Source organism: Lineus longissimus, chromosome 11 (genome assembly GCF_910592395.1).
Source record: "Lineus longissimus chromosome 11, tnLinLong1.2, whole genome shotgun sequence".
NCBI lineage: Eukaryota > Metazoa > Nemertea > Pilidiophora > Heteronemertea > Lineidae > Lineus > Lineus longissimus.
The window spans coordinates 6,515,808-6,536,920 of record NC_088318.1 but is presented as its reverse complement, the minus strand read 5'-3'; the positions used below and the strand labels follow the sequence as shown (position 1 = coordinate 6,536,920).

The window sequence follows — 21,113 nt, the reverse complement described above, 5'->3', positions numbered from 1 at the left end:
CAGACGGACAACTTGCCAGAAGGATTCAGAATAAGCCAGTCGGCTCACGAGACGGTCTATTAGCCGGTCAACTCATTAGACAGATTCACAACTAGCCAGTCAAGTCAAGCGACGGCCTTACAGCGGGTTAACACGTCAGACAGATTCAGAACCAGACAGTTAGCTTAAGAGACAGCCTTGCAATAGATCAACATATCATGCAGATTCGGAACCAGCCAGTCAACTCAATAGACGGCCTTACAGCCTGTCAACACAAAAAGCAGATTCACAACCAGCTAATCAACCGTGGAAACAGCCTTACAGACTGTCAATTCATCAGACATATTTACAACCAGCCAGTCAACTCAAGATACAGCCTTACAGCAAGTCATCTAATCAGACATGTTCACAACCAGACAGTCAACTCAAGATACAGCCTTACCGCCAGTCATCTAATCAGACATGTTCACAACCAGACAGTCAACTCAAGATACAGCTTTACAGCCTGTCAACCCATCAGACTGATTCACAACCAGCCAGTCAACTCGAGAGACAACCTTATACATTGTCAAGTCATCAGACGGATTCACAGCCAGCTAGTCAACTCAAGAGACAGCCATGTAGCCTGTCAATTCATCAGTCAGATTCACAACTAGTCAGTCAACTCGATCAAGAGACAGCCTTACAGACCTGTGAACGCCGCATAGACAGAATCACGAGCAGAAAGTCACATGAAGAGAAAACCTCATACAGCCGACGAACTCATCAGACAAGTTCACAATCAGCCAGTGAACTCAAGAGACAGCCGTCAGCCTTTCAACTCATCAGACAAATTCAAAGCCAGTCGGTCAAATGTGAAAACAAATGACTTTGCATAATATGCAATCTCAAGACATCCTTCATTTCCTCATGAAATTTAAATTCGAATTGATATTAAAGCTTAACACTTGTTTATTACAAAAACTTGGATATCATACATTCTACTAATATCAATAGCCAGGGGCCATTGTGCTCACTGTATGGATATTTGGTGGTCAGGAATTCATGCTGGTAAAGAAACATGCTACATGAATAGTATATTGGTAAGTTGGCGACCACCCCGGTAACGCGACCACCCCGCTAACGCGACCACGATTCTCCGGTCCCGAATGGTTTCCTCTCTAATTACCATTAAGAGTCCCCCGCTAAGACGACCACCCCGGTACCCCGACCGCGACCACTGGCTTGGCCGGTCCCAAACTGAAAATCAGCCCCGCTAACCCGACCACCAGGCCTAATTGCCGTAATCGGTCGCGACCGCGGCATAGTAATTAGCACCTCGCTGCCAAGCTTTGTTGAGACGGGGACAATGGCCATGGGAATACATATGAAAACAAAAAATACAATGTGATTTTGCAGGTATGATCAATTGTATAAGTGTAAATGAATAAATAAACTTTCCTTTTCTAACGTTTTCATGGTTTGTTTTCATTACTAAGCCAGTTCAGTACCAGACATGCGCACTCAGCAGCAGCAAAATCATGTGATTTGCGTGATTTGCATATGAACTTATAATAAACGGCGGGTAGTTTGAAGACCACACTTATGACAATAACAAGCTTGCGAGACGTTTGAATGTTTTATGATATGGACACTTGGTTGATTTACTACAGTATCATTTTTTATTTCTTTAAATATTTTGACTGAAAATAGATTTGAATAAAACTGTAGCATTACTCAACTCATCATTCACGTGGAATCATACGACAAGTTTACTTCAATCGTCACAAACAGTCGGGTACATGGAGGATGATTCACCAAATTGCCCGCAAATGCGTAACGTCGGGCAGATAATGAAACTTTGTGGATAAAATGAGTTACAAAATTACCTTTTCTAACTCATTCTGAGAATGTAACATGTAATTTTATCGACGAACTGTTCTTGCGAGGCATGATAACAAAACTTTGGAGCGTGCATCATCTCAATCAGGCAGCGTTGCTATGGTAGTACAGCGTACACACGCCATGCAGTCGGCAATTTTGGCGGGAAAAATAATCATCTATTTCGTCTGGGGATTCCCAACCTCGCTAACACGACCACCCCGGTAACACGACCACTCCGACCACGGTCCCATGAGTGGTCGTGTTACCGGGGTTCCACTGTATGTATGCTACGTGAAAGCTACCTATCCCAGGCTGTTACTGAAACTAGTTGGATTAGGTAACCTTACTGGAAGTATTGGTTGCCTCACCATAACCGCGAGGGTGGAGCTAAAATGTTGACAAAAACCGAGGCGAAGTGAGACAGATGTTTTAGAATAGCCCATCAAGTCGTGCACCACAACACGACAATTGTCGGAGAGTATCAGTCGCGAATTTCACGTGCCACGTTGTGTTTACTTTGAGTTTAGTGCATTTGCCAGGTTTAGGCATAAACGATACCAATAATTCGTTTTGGAACCAATACTACAGCATCTTAACTAGCACTACATGTAGGTTAAACATTTTGACGATAGGGGGCTTTGGCAAGATAATTCGTCTTCTATTCAATGACTATCACTACTGTTGGCTAGTTGTTGCTTAATTTTTGTCACAAAATACATGCCTCAAATAGTGTAACTCGTTTAGTAGCGATTATTAGGCTAAATAAGGAATTGGGATGGTGTTTTAACGAGGTTCTAAAACCCCTCTAAGACAATGAATGCCTTCCAACATGCCAAACCATGGGAAATTAGATAATCAACTTTGTCTCTTGGACGAAATGCTCTGTATCTCCCTTGTTTTCAAGAGTTTAGAGTTGAATAAGGTATCATTTTGTTTGTCTTGCTATCATCTTTACATTGAACCAATAACATTTAGTTTCTGAGTTCAGGAAAGTTTTACCCACCCTTTTGAAAAAAACTTGAGATTTTTAAATTTCTGAGATTCCAAATTATCAGTCTATATGAATTCTTGGTAATACTTACAACTAGCCTACGGTTATTTTGTGGAACGTATTGTCACTGTATATAATCTATTCATGATACAATGGAGAACTGCAAATTATCATAACTCCCACTAAATAAATGCACCACACAATATACATGTAGATCAAAAATGCTCCAGTTTTCAGAGGAAAAAGAAGATAGACACTTACCAAGAGGCATCGGAGAAAAGGGAGCGAGCGTTTGTAAGGCCAGGGACCATTGTGCTCACCGTATAGATATTTGGTGGTTAAAAATTCATCCTGGTTAAGAAACATGCGACATGTATAGGATATAGGTCAAACCAAAGTCGGTATGACATGTGATGTATCCTTGCTGGGAGAACATACCATAAAAATATCATCCAAAACAAGTTACTAACAAGCTAGATATTGCACTTTTTACCTTTTTTAGTTTTGGCTCCCTGGTGCCCAAGTCGAGAATAAGATCAGACCGAAATTCGGTGTCAGAGGTTTATATATGATAACATAGGGAGTCATGTGTATCAAATTTCAAGTTCATAGCTTGGTATTTGGTCGGCTACAAACGGTTTTTATCATGTTCACCCCGGAGAATCAAAATCCTGAACTCCGAGCAATTCGTACCAAGTCCAGATTCCGAGTCATCGGATATTCCTGAGTTCCGAGTGCCACGATTGGTCGTCTTGGAAAACAGCGCTCAGTTCCTTCAAATACGCGATAAAGTTTTAATTCAACTTTTGCATTCGGATCTTGGGATATTGGGGAACACGATAGTTGCAGTTTCATATTAAAGGTTGCTCTGATAGGCTGCAATAAGGGAAAAGCTTTTGTTTTTCTTGCTTGCTTATTGATCTTTTGCTTTGTCACGCCATCTAAGCAGAGATAAGGTACTTGAAATCAGTCCATAGCAGGCCAAGTATCTCTAGATCCGAATGTACGCATCAGTTAAATACTACTGAATTTAGGTATGCCATGAGAGAGCCATTTTTGCAAGGAATATACCGAGGGACTCGGAACTCAGGAATACGATGACTCGGAATCTGGCCTTGGCACGAATTGCCCGGAATTAGGATTTCGATTCTCCGGGGTGATGTTGAAACAGTCCTTACACATAGCGCCCGAATAGATGGGTCATATGTCAACGTTTTCTTGAGGGGGAAGAAGGTTTGAGACGGATGGCCATCATCGGCCCATCATGCCTATACTGTGTAATTGACCTTCTGAGAGGGTGGTATTTCAATCCTGAAACATGGTACACGAGAAGTTATTGGATCTATGATTGCTATATGAACTCATTGATGACATGTCTGCAATGCTGTGAATTCTATTCAATTTTTTTAAACACGTCAAAGTCGGCAATTGTCAGTCTTCATATTTGAACCTTAATAAGGTTGATTGCATTGACTCGGAATCAGGACTTGGCACGAATTGGCCGGAGTTAGGATTTCGACACAAATGTGAAGTTATTGGATATATGATTGACAAAATAATATTAGGATAAAACAATCATTGATCAATTCATCCATCGTCTGATATTTTCTATGAAAACTTAAGGGACAATAATGTATCACTTGGATATTAGAAGGATCCTACATGCTGCATCCTTGGTTTGTTGTATACATTCAATAGGATAACTATTGTGAAATAAACACTTTTTAAAACTTCCTAATTTCAATTAGTATTTCACAAAGTTGCACAAAACATACAATGATTTATCTGATTTATCTAACAAATATATCAGAATCATGAATTTATTCCCTTCATTCAATAATTATAATTTCCGGGGCGACATCACTGTCATCACTGCGATCTGTTCCTTTGTCTAGTGAATTTTGAGTAGTCCGAGTAGTCCGAGTAGTCGTAGTAGTCGGCGCAACCTGAAAGAGACAAGAGAGGTCAATAAGAAATAAGATAAGAAGATTAAACTGGAAATTGTTACACTGGCTTTTTCATGAGCAACTTCTCAAGTCGACAGGGGGCATTGGAAATAACGTCAATATCCAAGGTGTATCCGGTATGGAAGATGATGTAGACCGTACGGTTGTGTTGCAATAGCTTGGAACGAGTGTAACTCCAGTACAGCACGACTCAAAACGAGTGTGTGCTGTTATACTGAAGACGGTATTCTGCTAGTCAATGTTACACGCCAACTGGTTCTGGTGCGAGGGAAAGCGTATAACGTGTAGAATCTAATAGAGTATTATAAGAAGTTTCTGCCATTCTAGCTACAAATAGTGGCGAGATTATAATCGAGGGGGGGGAACCTGAATACCGACCTCGGTAGGCCGCAATCGGAGCAGACCAGTTCTGCAGAATGATTTCCTTGAACGGGAAAATCTTATTTGTGGTTACTCGCATTATTCATGTGACGTTAATTTTACCTTTGAATGTAAAATAACTGGTGAACTCAATCGTATTGGGACACCGATGGATGCTATACACAGTGATGATTATTTTTGTACAATTCATGGTGAGAAAATAGAACGATTTCATGATGAAACAATGGGTGATATGAATAAAGACTAGCAAATGCTTTTATCTAAAACTCCATGTACATTTACACTAGACCTTTCTGTACAAAATTGAAGTAAAAGCATTTGCTAGACTTTATTCATATCAGCCAATATCTGCTTGTATTTAGTGTCGCGGGAAAGGTGACCTCCTCGAATTGAGTCGAGTTTTCTTTAGTAGCTAGCATATGCTACTTGGATCCGACGGTATCTAAGAGACACCCATACAGTGCTGCAAGTGCAAGTCTGAGTCCTCCAACACATCAGAGAGGGATAGCCTAGGGAGACATTATCCATTCCACGTCGCAACCAGCTGAAGACAATCCATAACGAGACAAGTGTCTGAAGTAACACAATCACGAACAAGGACTACTCCGTCTGCTACACTGCCTTCGGCTTTAGTATCACACTTTTCTCCCTCTACACAAATGTAATAGTACAAGATCCTAGGTGTAAGACATAGTAAGATAAACATCCGTAACTCCACATGGATGCATTTTAGTACAAGAACCTGGGCAACTTCCGCCCACTTCAAACACGTGCGCTGCACTGTCAAAGGCTCGACTACGGTCTTTCTTCTGTGAAATTCGGCTTCGGACTCCCCTGCGAAGACCCCGTTGCGCCCTTTTATTGGGACGGGAAAGGAGCTTGTGAAAATGTGAATCAATCAGCCAATCACAGTGCTCGCCGGTTTCACATATTTGTAAAAAGAGGCAGCGCCTCTATCCTAAGATTACGGAATTATTTAAAATACGATAGGACCACGTTGACCCAGTTTAAATTGAAACGAGATAAATCTACTCCCCGACATTAGTGCTGGCGTTGAAGTTATTCCTGTGAACGAACGGGTTCATGGGAGAGCTGCGGGAAGAGCTGGGTGGAATGAGGAAATAACGGAGTGTAAGCAAAGGGCTATATTTCGGCACAATTTGTGGAAGGATAACGGAAGGCCACGCCAAGGGGTAGTGTAGCGGATATACGCCGTCATACAATGGCACAATATCATTAATAAGAAGAATCAGGATACGTGGCTGCCAATAAAGTAGCCGAGTCTCTGCGTAATAATAATAACACTGATTTTTGGAAAGGGGTAAAAAAAGTCAAAGCGTCAAACAATGTCCTTCCGAATAATATTGATGATAGAAAGGGCAGGGAATCTATAGTTGTGAACTGTTCGGTAATATATTTAAGAGGTCATATAATTCCGTTTCAAACGATGTTAATGAAATGAATGATTTGAAAGGAGATATCAATGTTGACATTGGTAGACACTGTATTGACGGAAAGTGTAGTGAAAGCCATAGTATATATCCGTGCTGGAAGTTGAGAATGGGGTACAGAGGTTAAAACGAGGAAAATATGATAGTAATCCGAATTTAGCGTCTGATCATTTTATAAATGGAGGGCATAATTATAAGGTTAAATGTATACATCTCGCTTTTGTTAAGCTGTATGATGAGTCATGGGTATTATCCGGGTGGCTTTGCTTAATATAGGGTAATACTTATTCTAAAAACAACAGAAAGTCGCCAAATGCATCAGATTACTATCGTGGAATCTCCTTAAAGGCCATAACTCCAGGTTTTTTGCCATTTTCTGCTGTAAGACGATTTCAAAAGTGTACCTAACACTTTATACAATACAGAAAACCAAATGCAATTAGCTCCACCCATTTTGAAGATATAGCCAATTATGTGTTTGACAACTTGATTACCTAATCAGGCTAGCAACTGGCTTGTTAGAGCCAGGCGACGGGTTCAGCAAAAGTTGTAATGTAGATCAGGCTATCTGTACATGTCATGCAATCATAAAAGCAGGAGGGCCTTAATTAATTATGCACACCTGGAAGTAATGTGTTTCATTCACTATGGTGTATTGTGTGGCTCCGAATTGTGTCAAGGATAGCACAAAGAACAATCGAATGACGGATGGGACCCATTTTCATGAATTTCCAAAGCCAGTTGAACGAGAGAGGAGGAAGCTGTGGATTCGGAAGTGCAAACGTTTGGAGTATTGGAAGCCTGGGCCTTCGGCCAAACTTTGCAGTGATCACTTTATCGATACGGATTATCACATGAAGCCGGATATCTGCATCCAACTGAATATTAAATGCCACTTGTTAAAAACAGCTGTTCCATCTGTATTCGATTTGACCAACCCCACTTACATGAGACAGCCTCCATTTTCTGTTGCCTGCACGTTCAGGGCGTTCATCCTCCACTTCCTCATCACTTTCGTCCGAATGATCACTCTCATTATGCTCTAGTGATATTAATGGCTCGAACATGTACGGCTCAACGTTTAAATATCCTTCTTTATCGACCAAAACATCCTCAAATTCACTGCTCTCACTCTCTGAACTGTATGCGAAAGCCATCTTGCTTTGTTCTGACTAGCCTGATCTACGTCATCAAAAAATCCCTAGCGGCCACATGTGAAACTAATCTAAAGTTGTGTGTGGTGGGAAATTCAAATAGTTTAAAATTGAAAATTGAAATAACTAAATAATGACTTTATTATTAGAATTTTTTTAATGTCTGGGATCTTGTTTTTTTAACCCTCAACATATTTCATGAGTATCAAGCATGTTTTCAAACCTAGATATATGGCCTTTAAGTAGCATTTCTGGTAAAGTTATGAAGAATATTCTGTAAATCTGTACAAACTGTTGTATGAAATAAACAAATATATATGAACGAACTATGGCCCCATGGTCTCTGATATTTTGTTTAATGAAATCAACTGAAGATCTACAGATCAACCCTAAATTACAGACCACTTTTTAAGGTTAACTTTAATGACAAACTTTGTTCTTTGGGTGTTCCCACCAATTGCATACGTCACAACAGAATTACTGAGTCTCTATTTGGAACCAACCATGTCAATCGGTCGCCAGTAACATTTCACATTTCTTTTTTTTCATTTTAAACAGGGATCACTCAGGAAAATAAGTTTTCAAGGTGGTTTTTGCCATATTCGCCATTTCCAAAATCGCCTAAATTTCAAAGTGTAGACAAATATGTGCAACGTTTCAGCAAAAATGCATGCACCGTGACTGCACTGCTTGTAGTGCATTGTGCATATAACCATGAATAAGTAACCATTGCCTCACCCACCAGTAAACACGAACGCCGTACCCCTTTAAGAGCCTATTCAATCGATCTTTCCAAATCAGGTATGATTAAGACTCAATGTGGACTCTACCAGGCAGCTACGAAGCAGATTATGCAACGGCAAATGAATAAGAAAATGCCAAGAAGCTGCAACTAAAATCATTGGAAAACTTACATTGTCCTGATATTTTTTCCTGATCAATACTATGCCGATTGTCAGTGGTATGACAAACAAAGCACATATTGCCACTATCATGCCTATCACGGCTGTATGAGTAATTAAAGACTGATGTGGACTGGGGGTTACTGGAAAGAAAAAAAACCTTAAACATATCATTGAAGCTGATAAGCATGCATAAAAAATCCTAGCGGCTATGTGAGAAAACACAATCACCCGTCCGCCATGTTTTGAACGACCGTCAGCCATGATTATGATAAACCAGCCACAGTCCCCAGTGGCGCTACTGTGTTCACTCTTGTGAAAACAAACCCGTAGAAGCGAAAATGAAAGAAGTGGTCTGAACACTGAAAAGAATGATGATAGGGAACCAAGTAGGTATAGGAAAGCTTGTCTCCAGTTTCTGAAACAAGGAAACTAACAGTTTTTAGGCATTCACCATGATTAGTGTTTCCACTAGCCTGACAGAACTGAAATAAGCAATGAGTGAGATCACGAAGCAAATATTACTATTGTCACTATCATGCCTATCATGGTTGGATGAGCAATTATGGGCTGATGTGGACAGGGGTTTACTGGAAAGAAAAAAAGCCTTAAACAATTTAAAACATCAATATCATTGAAGCTGATAAGCATGCTTAAAAATACCAGCTATGTGAAAAAAACACAATCACCCGTCCGCCATGTTTTAAACGACCGTCACCCATGGTTATAATATACCAGCAACAGTCCCAAGTGACGCTACTGTGTTCACTCTTGTGAACCCATACCCGTGGAGCAGCGAAAATGAAAGAAGTGGCCTGAACACTGAAAAGAATGATGATAGGGAACCAAGTAGGTATAGGAAAACTTGTCTCCAGTTACTGAAACTAGGACACTAACAATTTTTAGACATTCACCATGATTAGTGTTTCCACTGGCCTGACAGAACTGAAATAAACAATGAGTGAGATCACGAAAAATAAATAACGCTATATGAAAACGTAAAACAATTGAAAGATGCTTACCATCATTGAAATGTTGTGACATTGTGTTTGAAACGTTTGGCTCTCCATTAACGTTTTCTGCCGTGCACGAAATTTTATATTCCTTGTCATCCTCCTCCATGTCTGTCACTGTACTTTCAGTCCGGTACTGACCCTCCTTCGCGCCTTCGCAGCCCATTTCTGTGACCGTCGCGGTGCCATTAAACGGTTTCTGGAAAATAAGTATGGCAGTGGTAAAGTTGGCTTAGTGGACTACGCGCATCATTCTTGAGATGTAGCTGAAAGTTGTTTGTGAGAAAAAGGGACCGTTTTGGCTGATGAGCAAAAGTCCTAAAGTACATAATGGCACCATACGACCATCACATAACTCAATGATAAAAACATAAATATACATGTAACAGAGTACACTTCTTATAAAAATGACCGAAATATTGCAATATTTTAAGTGGTCTGATTATGCATGTAGTTCAAAAGTGCATCTGGAATCATTATTGCATAACATACAATCAACCCGATTAAGGTTCAAATATGAAGACTGTGTATGAGAAAATAAAAAAACTGCAACAATCTTTTTTCTAATATGTTTCGTGTTCTTGGCACTTTATCAATGAGTGACATAATAAATTGATCAACCTGGTTATATATTGCTGCGAAAAGAGATTGTAGTTTACGCTACGTCCTAAACAAAAGCCTATGAAAATATGAAGACTGACAATTGCCGACTTTGACGTGTTTAAAATATTTGAATAGAATTCATAGCATTGCAGATATGTCATCAATAAGTGCATATAGCATACAAAGGTTTGCCGATGTGACCGATATTAACACTTGTAGTTGTCTGTTTCTACTCATCTATGCAACCTCTGCCTTTTGAAAAATAATCGAGTCATCATGTTTTCATGAGGCCTTCCCAAGCTCGACATCATGATAACGACAGCTAATTCAGAGGCTGTATCGACCTCAGCTAAAAACTGCTGCACCTTTGGTTATTCGAGGAGTTTGACGATAATTTTCCACAGATGAACTCGTGAACGTTACATGTACATTTTTGAGTAAACGTGTTGTCGAAAGGCTGTGATAACCCCTTTTAAAGTGATTGCCCCGTAGTCAAACTTTTTGATCTGCCCTCATTCGTAACAGTGCTCCTGCCCCAGATGCCAGTAAAACTTGTGAATTCCTATCCCAGCCTTATACTATTATCTGAAATGGCTATACATGGTAGGCCAAGTTTCCATTGCCGACTCTCTCTTTTTGTCGTGTATTCATAAAAGCACTTATCAGAAACTTTGAGATTATGAACGTATTATTGCTCTCTACTTACATCATTTACAAACCATGAAATATTGGGTGCCGGATATGCACAATTTGTTGTGCAGGTCAGGTTCTTCGGCAAGTGCTGTTGCGCGTCATCTGTCTTCTCGGTGCAATATTTCAGTGTCACGTTTTTTACCGGAACTGGAAACGGACAATAGATAATCAACCGACAAAGACGAAGCAGAAGCACATTGGTTTACAAGAACACTTCGGGTGAAATGAAGGTAATTTGTGGTACAATTATAGATGTGTGCAGAAATATGTGCACTCCCAATTGCCAGCTGTTTTCTACAATGAACAGGTGATAATTGTACCATGCAGTATGACTGTATTGCTTCAATTCTCCCGAGGGCTAACTAATAATATAGATCAACTTTACAACGAATCGAATTAAAACTGATTAGTATTTATCGTCTACCTATTTCATCAATAAACTACTGTCAGTGTTATTACTGATCTGTTTTATATGCGTATATAAATGTTTTATCATTGTTAAGTGCTTAGAAAATGCATGTACATTATTACAGCACTCTAATCCAAACAAATTATCATTATTATGCCCCCGCCTTCGAGGGGGCATTATGTCGACACTATTACCGTCATCCGTCGTCGTCGTCGTCCGTCCATAAACTTTTCCATTTCCGGGTGAATTTTCACGATATCAAAATATCATGAAAAAACCTATCTTTTTCAATTCTACAGTTATTGATACTCGAATAGAACAGAATCATACTCTTGGCCATTCTTTAACTTTCTGTAAAGCAATATCTCAAAAAATTCTTTCTACTATGATAATATCGCGAATCTCAAAAGTGAAAAAGTGCCCAATTCGTTGGCAACTTGGAAGTTATCAGAAACCTCAAACGTTCCCACCATGTCAAACATCAATAAAAATAGTCATTGTCATTATAAAGGGCATCAAGAGGAACAGAAACTCATAGAAATTTTCGAAAATTGGAATTCTCATAAGTTTGATATTTTGTGATATCAACAAAGTGCACCGATTTTTTTCAAACTTTTTTTTCACAGAAAGTCAGAGACAGAGAATGGACGAGAGTACGATTCTGTTCTATTGCGGGATTAATTACTGCAGGATTTGAAAATATAGTTTTATCGTGGTATTTTGATATTGGGATATTTTGCACACAATGCCACTGATTTTTTGCATGTGGCCAAAGAAAAAATAGATATGGCTTGCAACATTTGAAGTAGTTTTGGTAAGAATAGTAGATTTTATTCAAAATTTTCAAGTGTATGTCAACTTTTTGGGCACGACTCTAGCTATTTAAAGACAGCACTTTTACATCATAACGGTAGATGTGGTTTGTTGTTGGAATAGCAACCATGTTGTCATTATACACAGAGCGTCCTTTTTATTGCATTAATTTTGTTTTATCAGTGTGCTTCTACGCCTTATGTTCGCATATATGTGTCCTATTCATAACTTACCCAAAACATGTAAATCCACAATGTCCATGACGTTGGCACGTAGACATCGATATTCTCCTTTATCGGCCCATTGGGCATCCATTATTGACAAATTATAAAATCTAAAACTGTCCTCAGTATCTGAACATGACATTTTGTATTTATCCTTTGCATAAGACTCACAATTGGTCGTTATTGTTTTGAAATTTGGTGGCGAATGCCAGTTTGCTGGTATATATTCATCAGCGCCATTTTTCAGTCGACACCACAGACTGACGTTATGTCCTTGCTTCACTTCGACTGGTCCTGGCTGTATTGCGATCTGAGAAAGAACACCGGTCGATGCTGAAAAGGAAATGAATCACTATGTTGATCTACAAGGCGACAAGCGGTGGAAATATTTTCACTCGAAATAGGTAGCTTACAAAATCCACAAGGCCCCTAGAAATTGTCCAAAATTGATCTAAGATATGCCCGGTAGCGAATACTGTATGTCCCAAACGACATACCCATTGCAATTGTTATTCGTACTACATGTACTATTATATAGAGGGTGCGCGCGCACGTATAATCGTTCTGTATAATCGACTTAATTCGCGCACTGGGTATGATGTACGGATATATCACCATCATCATCATCATATCATTACCGGTGTCATAACCCTATTGGATTGACGGAGGTATGGAGTCCACCAGAGGCTACGGTCTACCTATGTGGGATCTTTTACTTGCCCTGGCATAGACACTCAGGTTCAAGGGACCACGGCTTAGTCTCATCCGACAAACCCTCGAGTATTTCAAGCGTTGTACATGTACGTGTTGAGAAGGGCCATGAATTTTAGTTGCATGAAACCCACGCCGGTTTATCCAGAAAAAATTATTTTTAGAGCTGCCAAATCCTGTAGGACCCATTTCAGATTTTTTTCACCAGGAACTCCATATTTTTTAGATTTTGAGGGGTGAATTCGGAGTTTTTAGTTTTTTTGACAACAGGTGCAATTCACCTCGCTCCACTGGTAGCCCAGTTCTGGTCATTTCTCGGCATACTTTGCCAAGAACTACTGTACATGGCGAGATTTATTTGTTATATCAGCATTGTCATCATTTACTGCATTTCGTTTCGGCATTGTTAGCCGATGTCAATGGATTTTTTTTCACATAACAAACATGAAGAAATTTCAATAACAAAACCAAAGGTGCATTTGAAAAGTTTCCATGGATTCGCGGCATAGGCGTTCACTAGAAGGGCGTGTGTGTGTGTTCGGTGTGTTGGCCGGGAGGCCAGTTTGCTTGAAATGTTAGTAAGAATTTACCACTTGATCGTCAAGTGGCACCTGTTTTTGTTGCAGTCTTCCCAAAACATGGATACTGTTGCGGCACAAGACATGAATTGACTTGCCCAAGGCCTAATCAAATTATATTTCTATGTGATATATATTGAATCAATGATTATCTGGATTCTTTTGGGATGAGAAAATGTTCATTTACAGTATGTGTAAGGATGTAAACCCCGGGTCCAAGACGGGTGCCAACGCTAAGGAAATCAATATACCATATTTTTCTACCAACAATCAATAATAAATCCAGACTTCTAGGCGTTTCTAAAATTAGGTTCCTGGCAAAGTGTAAATCAATATATATCGTCCGCCTTCTTGGCCATCAACGATCAATGACGGGTCAATATTAATATCTAGCAAAATGTTTATTATTAAATCCATATTTCTCGGTGTATCTAATAATTATTAGGTTCCTGGCAAAATGCAAATCAACATCATCCGATATGTTGATTAATATCTTGAATTATTCTCGGTGTTTCTAATATATAGTTCCCAGCAAAATGTAGAAAATTGCCCAACATATGTAACGGAATTTCACATTAAGGTGCCTTTAAAGAGTTTCCGTGGATTAATCCGACTAGCCGTAGTTCCTTAAAAAAATGTTGGATTTCCTGCCGCCTATTATATCTAGCACTGGGGACTGGGAGATGGAACGAAAAAAATGGAGGGGTAATTGGCAGCTCGAAACCCTACATTTTCTACGTGACGCCACGACGTCGTAAAACGTTCGACCGCCCCTGGGTCGATCTAGACGACCTTATTGCAAGCAAAAGAGAAGAAATCGTGGCATTATATTATGAAACGATAACACTGCTGGTTTTGGCCCATGAACACCCTAGTCCAATGGGTCCTGAGCTTAATATTAGCTTGCAGGAATTGAGTGTGAATGCTGCTTTTAATTAGGAGCCTATTGTTTGTTTGCAGTCAACTAGCAACTTTAGCAAGAGGCTTTAGTTTTATTTCCAGGCTGCTGCAGTCACTACAGTCCCACAAATCGTCGCTGTTTTCACGAAATGACCAATCAAAAAATTTTCAATTTTGGGGGTTTGCCACCAAACCTAATCATATACTCTAATCTCCCACTTACCTGTCCCATTCCTGAACCCGGAAAATCATCAGAAAATCCTAAGTCCAATAAAATGGGGTGGGGTATGGTCGGAAACAGAATGCCCTGGATCAATGTTATAATTGTTCTGTCGACTTCCTTGTCACACCCCAGAGCCTGGCAAAGAATTACACTAGGCCTAATCGGGTGAGGTTACGGATGACCTCAGTGACATAACAATTACGTATTCTCCAAAACAGTATAAGAGAAGTTGGACAGTTCTTGTGTACTCATTGATGTTTTTGTCAGAGGTTCGATTTGTTAATCGACGAGATGCGTTTGTTTTGGATTTTTTGCTTTGCCATTGGATTTTGGGTCGTGAATTCGATGGATAACGGTGACGACGGTGATGGTGGCGGTAATGGTGGGCATGGTGATGGTGGTGACGACGGAGGTAATAATGGTGCGGCTAACGAAGGCCAAGAAAGGAGACATCTTCATGGCTACAGCTTGAATCAGCGTTTGGACTACGTGGATACTTTTAGGCTGCACCATGCGATGGGCATTGCGCATGCCCGGTCTTGTCGTTCTTTTGCCGTACATCACCGCATCCATCCAAGGACATTCTCAAGATGGCTAGACCAGTATGAAGAGATGTCGGAACGCCGCGACAGGTGCACCCAAATTGAGAGGAGACGGCGGAGGATTCGGCAGCATGGCAATGATGAACAAGGTAACTCATTTTTGTCAGGAATTTACGAAAGATGTACAATTTTAAGTGAAGTAGGCCCATAAGATTAAGGCCTGTACTCACTGACGCGTTTTTCCGCCGCATTTTCACCGCCGGGCGGGGAATCCTTTGTTCACCTAATGAATAACAATTGATTTCCGCGCCTCGGTGAAAACGCGGCGCAAAAGCGCGACAGTGAGTTCAGGCTTTCACTGTGAAATGAGGTTTTATCCATAGTTCGACATTATTCAGGGACTCTTCTTAGATTTCAGGCATACTCTACTCTTCTCCCCCTCCGATTCATCCCTTCACCGTCTGCTTGATAGGCCTACCGTTTGTCCTTTTCAGCGTTTTGGGCAGACATGGAAAATCAGCTCAACGACTGGTTTATTCAACGCCGCCAGCATGGAATTCCAGTATCCGGGATCGATCTCCAGTCACAAGCAGCCAGAGAATACAGACAATGGTGGACTAATCTGACGGAGGAACAAAGGCAGCAGACGAGAGCGCAAAGGCCTCGCAATCAGGATTTCCGAGCGTCAGATCACTGGCTGACCCGATTCAAAGAAAGGTAAAAACAACGAAGCCATTTCGTAAATTGGTATCTCACTTGGGTTGGGTTCTCTCACAACTTTTGTTCTGCCATAATGGAATAATGGGCCCAATGACCAAGAAATGGACAGTAATGGGGGAGTAAGCTACGTTTTTCAAAGCTAAAAGTGGTCTCCTTTTCCTTTCAGAAAAAGAATAAGCCATCGAAGAAAGAATAAGGACACGCGAACCCTCCCCGACAACGCTATGGAAATAGCGGCCGTCTATCGTAGGGAAACGTCTCAAATCATCCAAAATGGAAATTTCCATGTGATCATCAACATGGATGAAACATTTGTCAACTTTGACATGGTGCCGAAAACCACAATGGCTACAACAGGATCAAATTCGATCGACATCAGATCCTCAAGAGGGAACGGGAAGATTGGATGCACGGTAACCTTGGCCGTCTCCAGCGATGGACGAAAACTACCAGCTAGGGGCTTGGATGCTGAAGGCGAAGTTATTGCAGAACTGCGAGCCCATGCTCCCCAGAACGTGCGAGTAAGTAAACCTTTTCATTAACTAATCCTGGTTTATTAGCTGTTAGATGACCATATCATCTTCAACTGCCAATGGAGCTAGCTCTATGATCTGCCTGCTCCTCGTGTTTAATGGTCTTTTTACGAATCCTGTTCTATTTTTAGAATCATTGCAGTACGTTGATCTTTGAAACCATTTCCCAAAGCTATCAGCTGGCTGAGCAACAATACAATCGGAGAATGAGTCATACATTTTCATGAATTGCACCGATTTATTCTTTATTTCTAAACGAAACGTTTTAATCTTAGGTTACAGGTACTCCGAATGGCTGGGCAAGACATCAGTCATTGATCGAATGGTTGCAAGCCATTGTTGTGCCATTTATTGCCGGAGCAACCTTTCTCCTCATCTTGGATCGCTACCCTGCCCATAGACATCATCTGTTTACGGAGGCAATTCCGCGGCAAAATGGACAGGATTCGTTCATTCCAGGACGATGCACTTCAATTTTGCAACCTTTGGACTTAACTGTAAATCGCAGTTTTAAATGTCATCTCAGATTGGTGTGGAAAGCCTGGAAGATTGGACATACCCAAGATGATGGACACTGTGATCAGATTTCCCGCCAGGAAGTAGTACGTATGATCAGTCTCGCCTGGGAAAGAGTGGCATTCCAAGTGATAGTCAGTGGGTGGAGACTAAGTGGACTTCTTCCGGACGGGAATGACGACCCAGTGATCCCGCATCCAGCAGATGGGGAACTTGAAGAGGTTAATGATGAGCTTGAGTTTGACCCTGATGACGCTGATGTTGACTTTCATGATGAATAAAACCTTATCAGAATGTTAATCTTCTGTTCAATTTTTTCTTTAATGCCCATTATCAGGCAGTAGATCACCCTGTTCTTTCGTCCCAGTTCCAATCTAGTGACTTTACCCTTCCATGTCAAAGACGAGGCCACTCTTTTTAACTACAGGTGATGAAATCAACAATCAGGCCCGATCACAGTTTAAAGACTCCTTGTGGGTGTTCCTAGACCACTTCACTGCTTAACTGCAGAATAGCCAGGACTCTTCTATAATCACCCTTATTCCATTGGACAATTGATCGGTTGTAGTAGCTCCCATTGTGTAAATACAGTGTGTTAAATGGTGAACGAATCGCCACAGTGATCTTGAGCTGTTACGAAACCGTGACCCTAATTGCCCCGGTCGCCCAGCCGCAGTACACGTAAACGACTACGTGACAAGGCAAGATTGTCGTAAAGCCTAAAGCCCGCACCACACGGTGAAATTTGCGTGATGCAAGTGACACGCGTGCACGTTGCGACAGGCAAATTCTCACTGTGTGGGGTCGTTTTTTGCTGCGTATCTTCCTCGCGTGTCGAGACGCAGCCGATCTAGCATGTTTGATATTTTCTCGACACGCGAGGAAGTTAATCACCGTGTGGGGGCTAGCTGCAGCAATGTTGCGCGAGTTCGACGAATCACAACAAGCAGATCGGTCACATGATTTATAGGTCAGTCACATGATACCAAAATGGCAGCGCCCGGGAACTGTCAAATCCTATGAGAAGTATTATGGACCAAGAAGACCAAATTGCCCTTATTCTCCTGCTGTTACTCCGTCGGAGGCGGCGCCGCGTGGACCGTAGTCTTTGGACAAGGCCATGGATTCAGAAAAGAGAGGATAAGGGGGCCTATGCAAATCTAATTGCTGAATTGCGGGAGGAGGACCCCATGAAGTATCGCCAGTTCCACAGAGCTGCCATTTTGGTATCATGTGACTGACCTATAAATCATGTGACCGATCTGCTTGTTGTGATTCGTCGAACTCGCGCAACATTGCTGCAGGTAGCCCCCACACGGTGATTGACTTCCTCGCGTGTCGAGAAAATATCAAACATGCTAGATCGGCTGCGTCTCGACTCGCGAGGGAAGATACGCAGCAAAAAACAACCCCACACAGTGAGAATTTGCCTGTCGCAACATGCACGCGTGTCACTTGCATCACGCAAATTTTCACCGTGTGGTGCAGGCTTTACAGTGTCCATTGTCATGTCACTACTCCAGGCTGTTCCATAAATTGAGCTCTGCCCCAACCAAAATTAGCAATATTCGGACTTAGTCACTTGCGATAGGGTTTGGAAATGGGACAGGTAAGTGGGAGATTAGAGTACTGTAGGTCAATGGTATTTGCAGACCTGTACAAGTCGTTTAGAACACACAACCAATTGAGTTTTCTCGAATCATAAAAAATGTGATCACTTGAATATGGGCAGAGACATGTATTCACCACGACTGGAAGTCACACAGAACAACGATCCACACTGAATTTACACAGTGTTTAATAGAGTTTAATAGAGCGCTGGCCATATGCTGATTACTCAAAATCAAAAAAGTTTTGTGAAAGTGAAAACAGTGACGAAATGATCGTCCGCGCTGAATTATACAGTGTAGTCATTGGGCAATTGATTGTTTTTGTTTGGAATGGAAATCCTTTGTTTTGACAAATAAATGGGCATAGAAATGCATGGGTCGTTGCTGGTACACATATTTTGTATTGTCAAAGAATTTCTTGATCAAAACACAACATGCACGTATATGAGTTTCCAAGTAGTATTTTATGTGGAAATAAGAACAAATTGCACCATTCTAGATTGAAATTAGAAGATGTTTAATGTATATCTGCTGTTGGTACAAGCTAACATGTGGTAGCCCTATAATATGTACCCCCCCCCCCCCCCCCCACACACACACACACTAACTCGTCTTAGTTCAAGTGGTTAAGTTGTCCTACATTGCAGATTCTTCTGCGTCAAACCTTCAGGCAAAATAAACCTATGGCTATCATTTAACTTAAACTTTTATTATACATGTATAGCCATAATAAAATCATAAATATTGCGATTGCGTGATGAAACACAATGTTTACTCAGTATTCAAGCAGTGAAAACAAAGCATTGCTATCACAGCACTAAGATTATCTACCAATGAAGCAAGCGACCCATTACTGTCACACAGGCCTGGATCAACTGACGCTGAACCCCACTCTGCAAATTAAAAACTATTTAAATGTGAAAGGTTTATTATGGTACAGAGCTAAAAATTACTGCAAGCTGAAAGGTATTCATTGGTATCTATACTTTTCAAGGTCACTTGGCGATTTAAAATATTTTTAAGTGGCTTCTGCTAAGAGTCACTTAAAGTTGATACAATGCGACTTTAATTCATTAAATCCAATTTAATTCGCAAATCATGTTCTGTTTTAAAAATCGCTCTGTAGGCCTAAAGCATGGTAGCAAATGACTAAACACTCACGTATCCAACAAACAGAATTAAATTTCATCGAGAAATGGCGCTGTAATACCTGAAAATTTGTTTTTTCGTATCAATTTGGAGGCACCCAGGACGACATCCACCCTTTCAGCTTAACTGGAAGTATGACAAAATGTTAGCAAAATGTCAGTGAACATCTGATATTTCACGATGGTACTTCAAGCCTTTCCTTTGGTAAAATCCCTCTTGTGGGGCATCCGGAGACTTATGAAGCTGAGCGTTCATTTCCGCAATCCAAAAGGAGTCCTACTAAAAATATAAATTTCACATTAAGGTGCCCTTAAAGAGTTTCTGTGGATTAATCCGCCTTGCCGTAGTTCCTAAAAAATGCTGGATTTCCTGCTGCCTATTATATCTAGCACTGGGGATTTGGAGATGGAACAAAAAATTAACACTAATTTATTGCCAGAATGGTGTTTTTTTGGTAGGGAAATCGGAGTTTTTGACTTTTTTGGTGAAAAATCGGAGCAACTCCGCCAAAATCGGAGGGGTTGGCAGCTCTAAACCCAACACTTCATGACACCACGACAACGTAAAACGTGAGACCGCCCCGGGTCGATTTAGACGGTCTTATTGCAAGCAAAAGAGAAGAAATAGTGGCATTATATTATGAAACGATAACCGTACACTGCTGGTTTTGGCCCATGAACTCCCTGGTCTACTGAGTCCCGAGCTTAATCTTAGCTGGCAGGAGTTGAGTGTGAATGCTGTTTTAATTCGTAGCCAATTGTTTGTTTGCAGTCAACTAGCAACTTTAGCAAGAGGCTTTAGTTTTATTTCCATGCTGCTCAGGTTCGGATTATTGCAGTCACTACAGTCCCACAAATCGTCGCTGTTTTCACGAAATGACCAATCAACAAATTTTCAATTTTGGGGGTTTGCCATCAAACTCAACTCTTTCAGGCCCGGGCCCTTTTTTGGAGCGCAGTCGCCTATTCCCGGGCGATTTGGTAAAAAATGCCAATATTCAAAAGAATTTAAAAAAAATTCTACTCACTCTATTCAAAAAAACTTGACCAGCTATGCAAGCTCTTTCTATTGATGTATAATAAGTCTATATATATTTCAATGTCAGCCTGTATTTTTTTCCCCAGTTTCCTGTGAAATTGTGTAATTTGAATGTTCGCGAAAGATGTAGAAAACTGTTTTTAGCCAATA

At 40.8% G+C, this 21,113-nt stretch overlaps 1 protein-coding gene across 2 annotated transcripts in view; it reads right to left on the bottom strand.

The window, feature by feature from the left end:
• Window positions 1-921: 921 nt before the first annotated feature.
• Window positions 922-21,113, bottom strand: part of LOC135495485 (uncharacterized) — a 66,581-nt gene continuing 46,389 nt past the window's right edge. For both annotated transcript variants that reach the window (XM_064784184.1, XM_064784185.1), the window contains exons 2-6: window positions 12,453-12,776; window positions 11,011-11,144; window positions 9,711-9,900; window positions 8,701-8,831; window positions 922-4,779 (exon numbers count right to left, since the gene is read on the bottom strand). In XM_064784184.1, the coding sequence (XP_064640254.1) occupies window positions 4,663-4,779; window positions 8,701-8,831; window positions 9,711-9,900; window positions 11,011-11,144; window positions 12,453-12,776 (896 nt within the window). In that variant the 3' untranslated portion in view covers window positions 922-4,662. The remainder of the gene's footprint in view (window positions 4,780-8,700; window positions 8,832-9,710; window positions 9,901-11,010; window positions 11,145-12,452; window positions 12,777-21,113) is intronic.